The sequence below is a fragment of the Cyrtonyx montezumae genome, unplaced genomic scaffold (assembly GCF_038088225.1).
Source record: "Cyrtonyx montezumae isolate F1298 unplaced genomic scaffold, pur_monq_1.0 scaffold_3, whole genome shotgun sequence".
Lineage (NCBI taxonomy): Eukaryota > Metazoa > Chordata > Aves > Galliformes > Odontophoridae > Cyrtonyx > Cyrtonyx montezumae.
The window spans coordinates 159,690,032-159,707,036 of record NW_027072034.1 but is presented as its reverse complement, the minus strand read 5'-3'; the positions used below and the strand labels follow the sequence as shown (position 1 = coordinate 159,707,036).

The following is a 17,005-nucleotide window of genomic DNA, read 5'->3' as shown; positions in this document are numbered from 1 at the left end:
TAGAATATTATTAGAATTAATAGAATTAGAATATTATTAGAATTTTCTGCTTTCATTTATACTACAAGAGTCATTATTACTGCAACTGAACTAATACCAATTTATCAAAATACAATGAACACAAAACTTTAAATGAATGATAAACTCTTGGCTCTGTATTTATGATGTGCTTGCTCCCTTTCACACGTAGTGAAGGATTAAGCGTAACATTATCATCCATTCTTCTCCCATGTTCTTATTTCCACACAACATCTCCACGCTCTTGTAATCCCTCCCTTTCCTCATGAGGATCCTCCAGTGGCAAAACTTGCATATACTAATTTTTAAAACACAGGATCATAGAATGGCTTAGATTGGAAGGGATCCCAAGGATCGTTAAGCTCCAACCCCCTGCCACAGGCAGGGCCACCAACTTCCGAGTTACAAACAATTACAGTCAAGTGTGACATTAATAAGTTGGGTATTCAACAATTGCTTGCACAATCCATTCCTTTTCCAAGAATGCCCAATCTCAGCCTTGCAAATCTGATTTGCAAAGGAGATGACAACCAAAACACAGGGCTAGAGGGTTGCAAAAAACAAGAGGCAGACTCCTTAGCAGAGTCTGTTGTGATAGGACAAGGGGAAATGATTTCAAACTATAAGAGAAGAGATTTAGACTGGAAGAAAGAGAGAAGATTTTTACAGTGAGGGTGGTGAGGCACTGGAACACACTGTCCAGAGAGAAGGTGGATGCTCCTTCCCTGAAGACATTCAGTGTCAGGCTGGAGCAGACTCTGAGCAATCAGATGAAATTATAACACTGCTGACTACAGGAGTGTTGGACTAAATGACCTTTAAATGTTGTAGGGTGAATAACCCAAAAGAATAGTACCCACAGAACATAATGGAGGTGGACAGTACATCTTGTAAGGCTTATCCGGATGGTATACAGACAACCAGAAAATAAAGGCTCACCTGTTTCTGATGGTTGAGGCTTGCCCAGGACTCCACAAGGGAGGAATCTCCAACAAGAGATCCTTCCCCATTGGTGGTCAACACTTAAATGGGGTCTGGGAGAGGTAGAGCCAGACTCCACCTCTTCTGGTCACACGGGTGAATTGTCTTCACCTGTGCTCCTACAGCTGACTCAGCGCTCACCTCAGGTGGTTCAGTGGTTCAGGCCATGATTCAACAGTTCCCATACAAATGTCCTTTCCAACTCAAATGATTCTAATGATTCTGAAAACATACTTGGCAGCCTTTTGGAAAAGAAGAAAACCAATCTTATGATGACTCAAACTATCTGAACTGCCAAAGCATTCTGCACCTGAAGTTCCGTTTTCTCAGTCAATATTAAATACACCAAGACTCCCCCCACCCCACCCTGAGAGTTGTACCTATTCTCAAGATAAGGAATGATTCTTTTGTTTCTTCCCAATACTCACTCCTGATTTCCAGACTGCTTAGAACAAATTTAAGGCCTCACTCTTTCCACTATTGCTACACCACATACGTACATGTAAGCATGCAACCAGCAAAAGTACTCCGTATTTACAAAATTAACAAGCTATCAGAGGACACAGCACAAACACCTGCATCAAGCTGCGAGGAAAACACAAGGTGGAGCTCTGCCCTAAGAGACTTGTGGAGGGAGGAATTAAATGCAGATATTCTGATGACAAGTGGATGGCTCGTCTGATTTGGACAGAGCTAATGGAAAGGCACAAAAAGAGCTTTGCAGCTGGTGTGAAAAGCACTGAAGATGAGAGAGGAGACAAGAATAACACTCCATCAAACATGTACATCCCTCAGTGGACTGAGAAATTCCATTTCAACTGAGATTTCCATAGATACAGTGACAGCTGACAGAAGACAGATAACCAAATAAGAGATCCCAATAAGTGCTGCTGTCACCACAGTGCCAGCAATGACTTGGTGACAGGACCATGAGTGGTAAGAGACATGCTGTTCCTATGAGGTTAGTCACCTTCACTTTAAACAATTACACCTACCTTCACTCTCTGCTGACAAACTAATATACAGGCTTAAATTGCTGTAGGTGAAACAGAGCATCCTTATTCCTCAAGCTTAAATGGCCTGAGTACACCCAAGAACAGACACAAAATGAAAAGGTGAACAGCCCCATTTTGCTCCAGTATAGATCTGTAAGACAGGGTAAATTCAGAGAGCATAATTTTGACCCAAACAATGATGGGAGTGTTAAAAAAAAATGGGTGGGGAGGAATAACCATGGGTTGACAGGGTGGCAGGAGACACCTCTGAAACCCTCCATGCAACATTTAACCTTCTAATAACAGGAGATTATATAGACAGCTAATCCTGTGAGAGAGAAGTGCAAAGACTGGTTTCTAACTGGAGCCTGGAGGTACTATGAGAATACAGCTGCTATATACCCATGCCCATAGGGCAAAGAAAATAGAGTTCCATCATGTTCTGGATAACCAAGATAGATACAAGTTTTAGCTGAAAAAAAACCCAACAATGACCGATCTGTAAATAGGTCACAGAATGAAAAGTTCCCCTACTACTTCCATTTACTCTCAGCCTTTCCCACTACTGAAGCTTCTCTTTAGGAACTTCATGATGAAGCATTAACTCTCCACCATGTTAACTATCTACTCCAACTTACAAATGGGATTTTGTATACTGAAAGTCACCCAGCTCCCCAGCTCCAGAAAACTAAATGGGGAAACCACAAGCTCTCACTTCCAATTCCTCCTCCTTTGTGCGAACATCTCAGTAGATTATTTTTTTTTAATTTATACTTGGACTCTCTTCACGTGGGAGAGCAAAGCCTCATAAGACTCACTACTGAACTAATGAGCAGTGAAAGACAGCTCAGCCCTGCAGCAGCAGCCAGTAGTCTAGACTCTACCTACAAGAAATGTTGTTTCTGCTGCAGTTGTGCATGGGGGAAAGATTACTGCCCCAAGCTACTGGTACTCCCTAACCCCACTTCCCCTGCTGCCTTTCCCTCAAATCTACCTTTTAACTTACATGTTCCCTTAACAACAGTGTTATTATGGGGGGGGGGGGGGGATGTCATTAAAAAGATTATTTTGGCAGTGCCGAGTTCAGGAGCAGCCACACACAGTTTCACTAGCAGAGCTGCAGCAACAGATCAAACCCATGATCTTTCAGCTCAGAGCCCCTGCTGTCAAAAGAGCACATTTTGGTAATTCCTCAAAACCCTCAAGAGGCCAAAGAAAACAGCCAGCACAGGATGTCAGTAAATGAAAAGAAAATTCAGCAAAGCTCATCTGAATCTCAGTGTATTAAGAAGGTGGTTTCTCCTCTGCTAACAGTGCTGCTCACCAACAATTCCTCCTTACTCCTCATCCGTGCACATCAAATTCAGTTCCCTAAATCCTTCCCTTGTCCACCTACCCTTTCATCCTCCTAAGGTCTCCCCTCAACCAATTCTTTCTTTCCACTTTGAATTGAGCTAGTGATAGGATTAACCACTTAGTCTATCTAGTAATTACACAGTTATCTTAATTCTCTTTGTCCAGTCCCCTTTATCACTCTCTTTAACAGGTCCTGAACATACTGTGAACAAAGATAGGCAGAATATATTGCTGCATGCTTTGCAGCAGCTTGTGTAAAGGGATCCCAACGCTGTGATGAGTGCTTTAAAGATCTGAGCTCTAAAAACCAGCAATGAATCCATAACAGGAACTGTACTGAGGCTTCAGCAATGGGTATCAAACCTCCATCTCCAAACTTACACCCTACTTGCACCATGAAACTGCAATTATCAGCCCACTTGTGCAGTATTCAAGGCAACAGGGGAAGCTTACACACAGCTTCAACAGCAAGCCAGCACTTACTTGAACAAAGGGTTTTTAGGCCTTTGTGGCTTCTTCTTTGCAAAGAACGCTGCAAATTCTCTCCCAGAGCTGGCATAGCTGAGCTGAGTGGATGGCTCCGAGGCAGTGCGGGTGTTCTTCATATCCAGGTATTCCGTCAGGAGCATCTGCAAACAGAAGGGAGAGGATCACATCAACTGAGATAAAGCAGCATTATAATGTAATTTGAACACCTAAGTTCTTTAAGTACTTTACAGAACTAGAAAAATAATGAAAAATCTCAAAAATTATAGTTAACAGAAAGCCAGCCTTATTTTCAGAAATGAGATCCTATGACCTGTATGGTTTGATGAAAGCCCACCTTGCATTATTTGACCAATTGAATCTGCTACAAAACCTTGGCCAATCTGAGGTGACGGTCTCTTGCATGACAAGTGATAGGACATGAGGAAAGTGTGCACCAGAGGAGTCTGGATTGGATATTAGGAAGAATTTCTCCACAGAGTGGTCAAGCATTGCAATGGGCTGCCCAGGGAAGTGGAGGAGTCCCTCTCCCTGGAGGTATTTAAAAGATATGCAGATGGGGAACTAAGGGACATGGTTTAGTGGTGAGACTGGGTAGGTCAGATTGATGGCTGGACCTGATGATCTTGGAGGTCTTTCCAAACTAGATGATTGTGTGAATACCCCCACCCCTCCCCAGACTGATTCCCATAAGCAGCAGCAACAGGGAGATGGTGGGTGGGTTGTTGGCTGGCCTTTATAGACTGATTACATAGCAAAGCTCTTAAAAACATAAAGGTCAGCAATATTGATATGTTCTGTTGAAAAAACTTCTTTTCTATATGTAGAAAATTTATAGCCATACATATGCGTATTTGTATATATAAATATAAAACATGCACGTGTGGGTTTGTGTGGATGCATGGGTTACGTATGCTGCTGGAAAAAAATCTGGGAATGCTGCAAAATTGCCCTTTATTAGCTCCCAAATGAACCACACGTGTTGTTTTGTTTTTTTTTAGCCACTGAAAATATAAATACCCACAGCCATTAGTTCTGCTAACTTAAGTTTATAATTGATTTTCTTCTAGCCCAATATAATCAGTATGGGGTGGGAGGTCCACTTGTGAACAGGGTCCTTTCGCCTTTGCAGCCTTAAATCACGGTCTGATATTTGGTGCTGTTTAGGCAACTCCATGGTGCAGAAGCAGAAATAGATTCCAAGTCATTCACTTTTAATTTCTGTGTCTGAAGGCAGAAAGAAACACCTTGTAATTAACTTCTGACACTGCATTCAGAAACCCACCACTTGTGTTGAGAAAACTCTACCTATGTGGAGGCTATTAGTAAAGTGTTCCATTTTAATAACTAGTTAGTCAGAGCCCATCAAAGAGACTTGCTTGTAATGAAAGGAATGCATCAGCACAGTGCTACGTTTATACAAATTGCCTGGTAATAAATATCTGGGAAAATGGTATCATTCCCCTAATTAGAAATTATTCAGGATTGCTTTAAAAAAAAAACAAAAAACAACGCAAAGAAAGTTCAACTCCTAAAACACCTCAATTAAAACTTTACTTGAGCACAAGCTTTTAAAATGTATGCTTATTGTTAGGAAGAAAAATAATCACCGTGCTAATTTTTAACAGTAATTTACCAAATCCGTTTGTACTCGCGTATTTGCATTTCATCTTCTCTACTTGAATTAACAACCTTAAAATCACCACAAAAATGTAATTAAACCCTCAAACTTAATCAAGTTAAAAAAAAAAAGAAAAAAAAGAAAAACATTTAGCAATTTGTTCTCGTGTTATGGATGAAACTTATTTATAATGGGTTCCATGACTCTGATGTCACTTTATAACCAGGACCAGAAGGTATAAAATGTGCAGTATAGTACTTAGAAATTACAGTAAGACAAGAGAAGTTAGAGCTAGGAACAGAAAGAATTGCCCGTTTGTTAAACAGCAAAATGGAGAAATACAAATCAGTTGTGGGGAGATGCTTGGAACAGCTCTGTAAACACCACACATTAGGAACAAGAGAAAATTGTTCATTTATGGCATTGCTCGGTAGGCAGAGCACAATGCTAAAATGTCAGTGTTTAAAAAAGCTAAAAGCTGTAAGAGCAGTGAAAATCGCTGGTTTTGGTAACTATTCTCAAAGTTCATCTTTAAGTTATAAAATCCAACAGTAGCAAAACCGTGCTAGACAGATCAAAGCTCTTTCTGCTCCAGTGCCCTGTATTCAACAGTTACATAAATTCTTCAGAACGAAGTAATTAAGTGTAAGCATGGCTGAGCAGTTACAATGCACAGCCAAGCGGGAGAGAAGTTAAGACAGGAGACATCTACAGCGTACAGTACATTTGGCTTATAACTCCAGCATGAAGATTAAAACCCTTCTAATTTAAGCAATCCTATTCATGTGTGGGACAGCCTTAAAATCTTGCCAGCTACTTGCTTCAGAAACAGCATCAACATTTACTTTCTCGTTTCTTTGCACGCTACATGGCCTTCGCCCAACATCATCAGCTTCAATTTATTTCTTACATGTGGACAGTCCAAGTTACCCAAGCTACTGAGTTCAAGTATAAGCAGTAAGTATCATGATTCAATGGCAGAAGTTGTATCATGGCCGTATACTCATTAAAAGCCACAGCAAGCTACTTAAAAATCCACTTTAAAAAAGAAAAGGAAAGGAAAAAAAAGACATCTCCCTGCCTATCCAAGTGAACAAGAGCCTTCCTTAACAATGAAATAAGGGATTTCGGCATTTCATCCCATAACACCTGGTTAGCAGTTGCTAAACCATCAATCAAAAACCTTGTTAGGCATTAATCACATGGACATGCAGCAAGATGTATGAGTGACCGTAAAGTTTGCAACATCCCATTCATCTATAACAAGGACTTTTGACTTTCTGTTCAGTGGTTGAATTCTGTCATCCTTGTACTGTATTTATAACAATGTCAATAAAGCTGTACATAAAGCAAGAGAACAAAGCATTCTTCATCCAGCTGCTCTTTGGAAAAGAAAATTAATATAAATGTTGTATTAAAAAGGCAATATTTATGGATTTGGAGGCATAATTAAATTCTCAAATTTAAAAGGTCATATCAGTATGTGTTGCCTGTCCATCACGTTGATCTGGTAACAGCTTGCTGTACACTGACTCCCTGAACTACAAAGGGGGAATAGTTTGCTTCTATGTCTGATCACTGACTGCACGTGCTGTACCTCTCCAGATCCACAACTTCAATTTTTGGTTGGGTTCCATGAGAAGCTGAACAATTCTATGAACAAAACAAAAGCCATAAAACGTGTCTGGCCACAGAGTGACAGACGAATTCATTCATTTATGCCTCTTCTGAGGGTTTACGTAGGAGGCCTAAGCTCTGAATGAGCTCTGTTGTATTAATTAAAAGCTGTACATAGGTATTTAATATCCCCACCAGCTCTGAATTAAGACAGATGATGAAGCATGAGCAGTTCAAAATCACACTTCAAAACAGGATCCCTAAACTGTCGCTATTCTCTCATGGGTTGACTTGGGAGATGATTCCATCTCAAGCACCTCTGGCTGGCACAGCAGCAATGGGACCTCAAGAAAAAAGATATTTTAGGTAACCAAATCCCAAGACTTCTACACTAAAAGCAACCCTTTTGTATTTTGATACATTCTGGGGGAAAATATAATGCTCAAAGCTCTTTTTCACCATGTTCCTCATAGGTAATTACCATGAGACAGCAATTCAGTATTGTAACACTGATGCATGAAATCATTGAATAGTAGCCACCAGCCTGTTCAGAGCTACACAAAATACACTGAAATAAGCTTTAAACCTGTCTGAAAAGCTCTCTATACCATCAACACACTCGATTCCTTCCTGTGTTTGGGGGATCTTGAAGATGTAATGAAAATTAACACCATACCATGAATTTTCCAAGGGTGAAATGAATGAACAGGTAATTACTGGCCTCTCCACCTCATATTGATCAAGGACACAATTAAAGAAGAGATGACGGAAGACTCTATTAAAAAAGAATTAAGGAACAATAGCAGAATTCATGTCCAGCAAAAAGGACTTACAGAAAACTGATCCTGGCTAACTGGTATTTCTTAGGGATAACTAATTTGGTTTGAAATAAACCTAGACAGATGAAGTTATTTTCACCAAGGACATGACAGAGAAGCTGAAGTAATGGACGAAAACACAGCACACATTAAAACAGAAACCAGCAGCTTAGAGAAGAAACTTAATACCCTAGTATAAACTGGAGGAAGCCACCAACAGTGGATTTTCTAAGTAGCAGAAATCTTAATTCCTTATTTCTTTTTGTCTTCTGTATTCCATGCAAAATACATCTCTCTTCCAGAACTCTTCTTTTCTTTGGTTAGAAATCTTCTAACTTAGAATCATATAATTGGTTTGTGTTGTAAGGGACCTTTCAGATCACATAGTTCAACCCTCCTGCTATAGGAAGGGACACCTCCTACCAGACCAGGTTGCTCACAGCCCTCCAGCTTGGCCTTCAATGCATCCACAGCCTCTGTGGCCAACTTGTTCCAGTGTACCATCACCCTCACAGTAAATAATTTCTTCCAGACATCTAGTCTAAATTTACCGTCTTCCAATTTAAAACTATTTCCCCTCATCCTTTAATTTACCTGTCCTTCTCAAAAGTCCCTCCCCAGCTCTCCTGTAGGTCCCTTTTAGGTACTGGAAGGCCACCATAAGTCTACTCAGAGCCTTCTCTTGTCCAGGCTGAAGAGCCTCAGCTCACTCAGCCTTGTCCTCGTTGAGAAGGTGCTTCAGCCCTCTGATCACCTTTGTGGCCCTCCTCTGGACCTGCTCCAACAACTCCATGTCCTTATGTTGGGGTCTCCAGAGCTGGTCATAATACTCCAGATAGAGTCTCAAGAGAGCAGAGCAGAGGGGCAGTATCACCACTCTTGACCTGCTGGTAATGCTTCTCTTGATGCAACCCAGGATACAGTTGGCATTCTGGACTGCAAGCACACACTGCCCGATCATTTTGAATTTCTCATCGATCAACACTCCCAAATACTTCTCCTTGGGACTGCTCTCAAACCACTCTCTGCTCAAACTGTATCTGTGCTTGTGATTACCATGACCCAGGTGCAGGACTCTGCACTTGGCCTTGTTGAACTTCATGGGTTTGGCATGGGCCCACCTCTCATGCCCGTCCAGGTCCCTCTGGATCCCTTTCATCTAGAGTGTCAACTTACAAATTAAGCTTGGTACATCTTCATTTTTAAAACAGAAACAATTAGAAGCTCTACACCAACAGAAAAAGAATGAAAGTCTTGGCCTACTGTGTAAAGCAACGACTGCAGAAGATTTGGCAATACTGAAGATATTCAGCAGCAGAGATGTTCCCAATGCAGCAATGGGAACTAATTAGCAAATTGGAAGTGGCTATATAGAGCACAGGGCTTTGTCAGAAGTAAAAGTTTACACTATCCCTCCATATCAGGTCACACATTTGGAAGGCCAAATAAAACCGAGGCAGTCCTACAGAGAAAGAACAGGCAAAAATGGGGCAGGGGTGCACAAAAGAAGCCTGGAAGTTATTAAATGGCTGCAAGGGGCAACTTCCAGGAACACACCAAGAAATCACAACCTCCGTCTTGTTAGCTTCACAAAGAGGAGGCTGAGAGGTTACTAGATCAGTCTGCTACAAGTAACACAGAGCACAGAAGTGATGAGAAAAATCTTCACTAATGAATTTCTTAAAAAAAATTCAAAGGAAAGCTGAAGCTGGGCAGGCTTCCACTAGCAGTTAAGCATACATTTCCAGAGCATAATTAACCACTCACATCAAAGGTTACAGTGTATTTTCTGTCATTGATTTTTTAATTAATTAATTATTTTTTATTTTTTTTTCGCTCTCCCCCCGTCAAACTGGACGGCTTTCTAAAGGATGTGACCTCTTTCAAGCAGGAATTAACTCAAGAAAGTACTATGTCTTGTTTTACGCAGAGGTCAGACAAGTGGATCACAGTAGCTCCATTTGGCCTTACAGCCTGGGAATCTTAATAAAGGCATCAGAGCACTCAGTGCCAGCTCTCCAGCTCCTCCATGGTGGAGCCATTGACGTTCCAAGCGCTGTTCCTACACGGCACCTTTAATTACAATCTCCATGGACACAGGAATTTAAAGCAGCCATTGCTAATGTTTGTGTTTGCGAGCAGGTTTGCACTGGAGGAAGTTTCTGCCCACGCCTTTCTTTGGGCATGAAAACTGCAATCATCACTTATACTTCGAGGAAGCTGTAAAAATCGAAACAAAATAAATCCCAGAAATAACACTCTCAGCATCGAGAGTGTATCTCACGTTTGTAATTGCCAGCACCACGCAGCAAAATGAGATCTATTTTCAGCTCCTTGCTCTGTCACAGCGGGCACCTGCAGAAACGTTGGCATTTCAGCTGTACTGATGCACTCTGCACTCATCCTGCATTGTATCAGCCTCTGAGAACGCTCTGGAGTCATATTTTAGATGGATTTATCAGAAAGAACGAGAAGCTGAGATTATAAAGTGGAAGACAGATTTCCTAATGGGGATCCAGTGATAGAAGTTGGTTACAAACAGAACAGAGGACAGGATTCAAATCAAACCACACCCCCCAAGATCAATGGGGAGGCAAGGAGATGCCTGGTGACAGCAAACCACAGTGCATGCACTGGCAAAAGCAGCCCTGAGATGATTATATGGAGATGCAGGCAACTTTAGGGGCAGTAAAAGTAGACCTAGTAGGATGCACTGCTGTGAACTACAGTTACTGCAGGTTGGAGCTCGATGACTGTTGAAGTCTCCTTCCCCTGATAGGGGATTATAAAAAGGAGGGGAATCGACTTTTAACTTGGGTAGATAGTGACAGGACAAAGAGAAATGGATCTAAGCTTAAGACCAGGTTGGATGGAGCCCTGGGCAACCCGGTCTAGTACCAGATCTAGATGGTGGCCCTGCCTGTTTGAGTGTGTGTGTGTGGTGGGGAAACTTAATGATCCTTGGGGTCCATTCCAACCCAAGCCATTCTATGACTCATGATTCTAAGCCATTCTGTGATCTTATTTTATGATTCTGTGATTCTGCTTCTTGGTAAACACGAAAAATGATATCACTACTGAAGCAATGGAGACTGGACGTAACTACCAGCACAGGGCCAGGAAAAGGCAAGCAAAGCTGTGGCTCTCAGTGTGAGTAGTCTATAGCTAATTACACAGTAATATGCAGAAAGAAAATTATTAATAATTAAAATGCTGCAGTAATTGTGGAATTTAACAAAAAAAACAAACAAACAAAAAACCCACCAAGCAATAGATTGACTGAGCTCTAAGAGCACTGAGCTCTCTGCTTAAGTTGCACCGTGCTGAGAACAGGAGCAACGTATGGCAAACATAACAAAGAGCAAAGCAGGAAGTTAAGTCAGAAAGAATAAAAAACCTTTTCAGGTGCCATGAATACCATTTAATGCTGCACAACCTGATTTATCTAATCCCCTTGTTGCCCGTGAAATTAATTTAACTGAAACATAATAATTCTTCAAGAATTAATTCTCTCAAGGCATCGCCCTATTCCACTACTGAACAAGAAGCAGAAATTCTTTCTGGTTTTCATTTTTTGGGAAAAGAAAGTAAAAAATAACCCCAGAACTATTTAGATAATGCTATCAGCACCAGTGTTACTAGAGTCATTATCAATGCTAATTGTCAATTAGCACAGCTATTGCTGTAGACCTGTGAACGTGCATCTACCTTCAGGGAGCAAGGCAACAAACCTTGTAACTACTCTAAAAACAGAACTTCTTAAAAGCTGTGCTAATTGGCAAGGGATTGTGCACCTGCCCAGACTGCTATGGGTTAAAGCCAGATCCTTTGCATTTCCTAAGCTTCTGACAATGTGTGAGGACTTCAGACCCAACCCAGGAGCAGCACATGCTCTGACCACACTTGGTGTGTAGGTAAGTTGAAGTCATGAGACATAAATACTGAAGTATATTTCAGAGCCAAAGGAGAAAAGAGGAGGAGTTGGTGGTCACAGCCACCAACTTCAGGCTGGGGGGTCACTCAAATGAGCCAGTGCTGACCAGCACTCATTTTATCTTCCCACTCCATGTAAAGCTGCCACAACAGCTTATGCAGCGCAGGAAAGGGACTTGGGTTCAGTAGCAAACACGCAGCATAATGATTCAAACTGCAGTGTTTTCTGTGAATGTCAGCTAATTAACCCTCTGATGCATCAGTGGCACTGTGACATATCATTATCCAATCAGAAAGATTTAAAGTGAAACCCCTTTCCAACTACAAGCACAAAGAAAAGCACCACCAAGTTGCACGGGGTTTGCAGATCCTACCTTCATCCCCGCTCACCTACTGCACCAACACTAGGAGGTTCATCTTAACACACACTTGTGGCTCTGAAAATAAGCAGCTAAAAGAAAAAGCTGATGAGAAACACGTTACAGTTGGTAAATTGTTTTTTGCAGGATGCAGCAGGCATCTGAAACAGAGCTCCTACTTCCACATCCTCAAGGGCGGTTTTGCGATTCCTTTCCAACTTCAGTTGCTTCAATATCCATATAACCACCAATCCAGTACCAGCTCACACAAACGTAGGTGGTGAAGGTCATCTTCAGTTTACTGTTGCATGAAGTTTTAAGACGTTTGCTTTGAAATGCAGTCATTTGGCCTTTGCCAAAGAGCGGCAGCTGGACTGCCATTTTTTAAAGCTCTCCCAGTCGTTCTGATTGTTTATTATTTAAATCAAAGAGAAATTAATTTGCTATTGGTCTTTGTTCCAGCTACCAACAGTTAACTTGAATAGCTGGGTCATAAAACAAATGGACAGCACTCAGTTTTCTCCAGGCACGTCAGCTGTTGTGCCAGTACAGAGTGCACTCATGGAAACAACACAAGGAATGAGAATGCTTTCTTGTTTCAGCATCAAGACCTCCACACCAAAGCAAAACACACTCTTGCAAAAAGAAACAAAACAGAACGAAGGTGGGTGGCACAAGGAGTCAGATTATTCACTTCCTCAAAAGAAAAGCAGTGCTGATGCGTGTTTCCATAGTAAAGCAGATGTGTCATCTTCCAAGACTACGAGTGGAATCAGTGAGACCAGACATTTACACAGCTCGGGCAGAGACTGAAAAATGCTGGGGAGCCAAAGAAATCCGACTGTAAATTCTGAATAGTAAACCTCACTGGCCTCTAGGAAGTAATTTGGAATTCCTAGGGTTGTTTAATGACTATATAAAAATATATGTGTGGGTGTATGTCTATAAATGTATATAATACATATATGCAGACATCTATACACGTGTATCTTTAGTTCATGGTCCTTCTGATATGATTGATGAGACGTTGTAAAATCCATATGACCCAGTATGATGTAGAGCATGGCTAAGTAGCCAACTGTACTCTAAAATGGTCCAAAAAGCAATAAAGTTAATCCAACAGGCATAATTACCACCTGCTTCATAGACTGTACAAATGAAGTATTTCCCTGCACGTTTGAAACTGCTGTCTTTCAGTTCGACTGGATTCTATTTTGTTCATGTAGCATATAAAAAGGTCAAGGAGGAGTGTGAGAGTTGAACAGGTAATTGAGTGCAGATTACTGCTGTGCAATTATAATTCAGTGAAACTTCACCGCTTCTGCACATTTTGCAGAGGAGGAAGATACAGATGGAGCAATGCTAAACATCTTTAAATCACGAAGTCTCAAGAAAAGGGTGGATGTGGCAAAGAGGGACATGGTTAGAGGGCATGGTGGGGATGGGTTGATGGCTGACTGGATGATCTTAGTGGTCTTTTCCAACCTTAATGATTCTATGAAAGAGGATATGTTCATTCATGTTTAGTGCCTGCTGCACACTCACCTTTCAGAGCATCTTCCTTCCCACTGAAGAGATGTGTGACTGTAATGCATGCGAGAAACAGTGCGACATTTAACCCATCTCACATGAGCTTCTGCTACTCTAACTGGCACATACAACACAGCAGCAGCAAAGAGAGGAAAAGGCAGCATGCTGTTTAAATACCATCCGTGTTAACTCATAGATAATACAGCACACTTCGTGTATTTCATGCTTTCAACTAATTGCTTAAGACATCCTGCTACAGTGTAGATGGTAACAGCACTGTGCCCTCGGTCTTCATTAAATGCCAGCTCTTAATAACAGACTCCAAAAGGGCTTTAATTGCATTTACTTGGAGCTCCTGAACTTTAAAAGTTGTTAATCAGATTTCTATGTAAATGGAATGACGATTAAAGGTTAAGTACAGGTTTCTGAAATTTCAGCAGTTGAAGACGTATTGCCCTTAACAGGGAAGAGAAACTACCAGGCTTGACAGGAACTAAACATCTTAATTAAATACTCAGAAGTACAGTACTTATTTCTGCGTGAAGTTCTATTTTCAAATGTCAAACTTAATCAGGCACTTGACAAAAACGTGCAATATCCCTACAGCACAGAACAAAAATGCCTTGGGATCCTTTCCTGACAAAACACCTGCACGTCTCCCAGTCCTCAGCTCCCCAGCAAATTCCAGTTCTCCAAGCCACTTGTCCCAAACAACGAGACGTGAAGTTTTATGGCTCTAAAGCTGCAGGAGTCCAGTTCAGAAATAGGATACATTTTTCAACATCAGCTTTTCCTCCTTTTGCTCGGTTTATCCCTGTAACAACAGTGTCATGCTGACAAATAAACATAAGGGCTCTTTATAAATCTGACTTTGCATAGATTTATTTCCCTCCAGGGTACAGTCCATCAATTATCACCGTCGAAGAGTATAAAAACTTGTTTGGTGGGAGTAAATTTACTATGTCTGCACCATGAGCAGCTGTTTGCTCTGGGTTTTGGTGCTGAATACTCACACTGACCCGAGATGTATTTCAATTAACTATGATTCCAGCCTCTGATTTCCATTCACTTGCAAAAACATCAGTCCTGCTAGCAACACGTCCTGCAGTTAGGTACAGGGTTGTACAGCAGAGACAAATCAACCTAAATGGGATCCATGGTCAGAGACTTTATGACAAAGTATGACAAAGTAAGAATGCTGTTCAGCTTGAGGCTCAAGTTATAATCCTGGTAAATAGTAACTGCACACAAGGTTATCCCCCAGTCTGAGCAAAGGACTTCAAGACCACTGCCTTAGGTCTGACACATACCGGGACCGGCTGCCACAGACTGAGCCACGTGTTTCACATCTGCAGTGAATTGACTAAATTGCAAACTGCCACATATTTTCACAAGTAACATGCATGGCAATGTGCAAACATGAGCTATTTGTACAACTAGAGACAAAAGAGCTCTGGGTTCTTAGAGAATTAATATTTAAAACTGGACTACAAGTCTGGATCGGTTTTTAATGACAAACTCTACTTAATCATAGGAAAACTTATTTTTCCAGTAAGCTACATAGCAGCTACAGTAACTGCTGGTCTACAACAACAGTGCTGGAAGGGATAGAATAATCAGACTTGAAAAAAGGAGGAAGAGTAAGGAAACTTCCACCCATAACATATAGCTGTATTAGGAGGCACTACCCACAAGTGATTTGACGCCGAGCATCAGGAATTGGAACTGAAAGAGGCTTAAAAAAAATCTGCTGTAGTTAAACCCAGTATTGTTGATTTACTCTACATAAAAGGCTTTTAAATGGATCTACAAGGAACAGCTGCAACGTTCAACTTAGAAAAGCCAACCGAGGAACATACCAAGAGTAATCTCCAGCATTTGTCAAAATTAACTTGAAGACTTTTAGATCTCACTCCTTTCACAAAATGCCTTAATAGTAAGATCATTTCAAGCAGCTCTGTATAGCAAGCACCACACTTCATAAAAAAATGTTTCCCACACTCTTGAAATACACGTTGGCATTTTCTAATTGCCCACATCCTTGAAGATCCAACCCCATCTGAATCTACAACTGTGGCCCAGAGGCGAAACGCCTAACAGAGAGAAACGGCCCATGAAATTAGTCACAGAAAGGGTTTATACAAAGGAACAGCAAAATGCTACAGCAGCAAACGAAGGCTTCTGTATGAACAAGCCCAGAGACTCCAAGACACTGACAAAAGGGCATGTTCCCCTTTGACATCAACCCAGCAGCCACCATTTCAAGGCCAGCTTATAAGGCCACTAACGTTTTTGAAATGACATCAGAACTAGAGACCTGCTTTGTCAAACTTACAATAAGTAAAGGCTGATATTCCTCCCATGCCCAAACAGTTGGAAGTGTGCATCAGTGTTCTCCGCAGTTTGGGTTTGGAGGCTGAGTACCACACTTCAGTAAGAAATTACCACTGACCTTATTCCAGAAATACGTGTCCCTAAATCTTCAGGGTCTTTGACGTTATCACAAATATGCTGATGCCAGAAGGGGGAGCTCATAGCATAGGCAAGATTCTTGTTTTCAGGCTTTGGGAGTAAAACAATAACAATTGTAAGCAGTTCAAAGCTCTCCTGTATGAGCCATTTCTTTTTGAAGTACCAATCAGGACCGCTACTCCTTTACCTTTTATGTCGCTCTACAAAAGGTACTGCACTGGGCCACCACAACGCCGACGTTAAGCAGATTATACCATTTCTGATCATGTACCATTACAGTAGACACTTGAATGTCTTTCTGCATCAGGGAGCCTTTTCCTCCCCCTTTCATCAGCTTATCAAATGAAGCTTAAACAGTAACGCTTGCATCTAATGATACTAGGGACCTTGTAATGGGATTAGGAAAAACACCATCATTAGTTTTGAGGAGGAATGTGACCTTGAAGAGATTTCTTACTTCACATTTTACGCGAACACAGCAGGAACAGCAAAATAAATTCCTAAAGAGATATGAGGAATGGATACGGAGAAGGAAGGGACCTTCTTTTCCCAAGTAGATCCTGTATTGCTCATACTCTAATGGCAAGTATGGAAAGAAACTGATAATCACATCACATCCTGGATCACAGGAGGGAAAGACAGACCCTTTCCAAAGCCAAGCTGAGAGGCTATTTGCTTATCAAAAGCATTTTTTTAAAAATCAAACTTCAGACAAGCCAAGGCCAGCACATGCATCATGGCTTCTTCCCCGGCACCCTCAGCACACATTTATCCTTCCATACACAGCACTGAAGTTCCTGTGGGACTCAGCACACAGCA

The 17,005-nt window shown here is 41.3% G+C and overlaps 1 protein-coding gene across 2 annotated transcripts in view; it reads right to left on the bottom strand.

Moving 5' to 3' along the window:
- The window catches only part of EXOC4 (exocyst complex component 4), a 406,844-nt gene that overhangs the window by 291,809 nt on the left and 98,030 nt on the right, over positions 1-17,005 (bottom strand). For both annotated transcript variants that reach the window (XM_065743825.1, XM_065743826.1), the window contains one exon: positions 3,834-3,979. In XM_065743825.1, the coding sequence (XP_065599897.1) occupies positions 3,834-3,979 (146 nt within the window). The remainder of the gene's footprint in view (positions 1-3,833; positions 3,980-17,005) is intronic.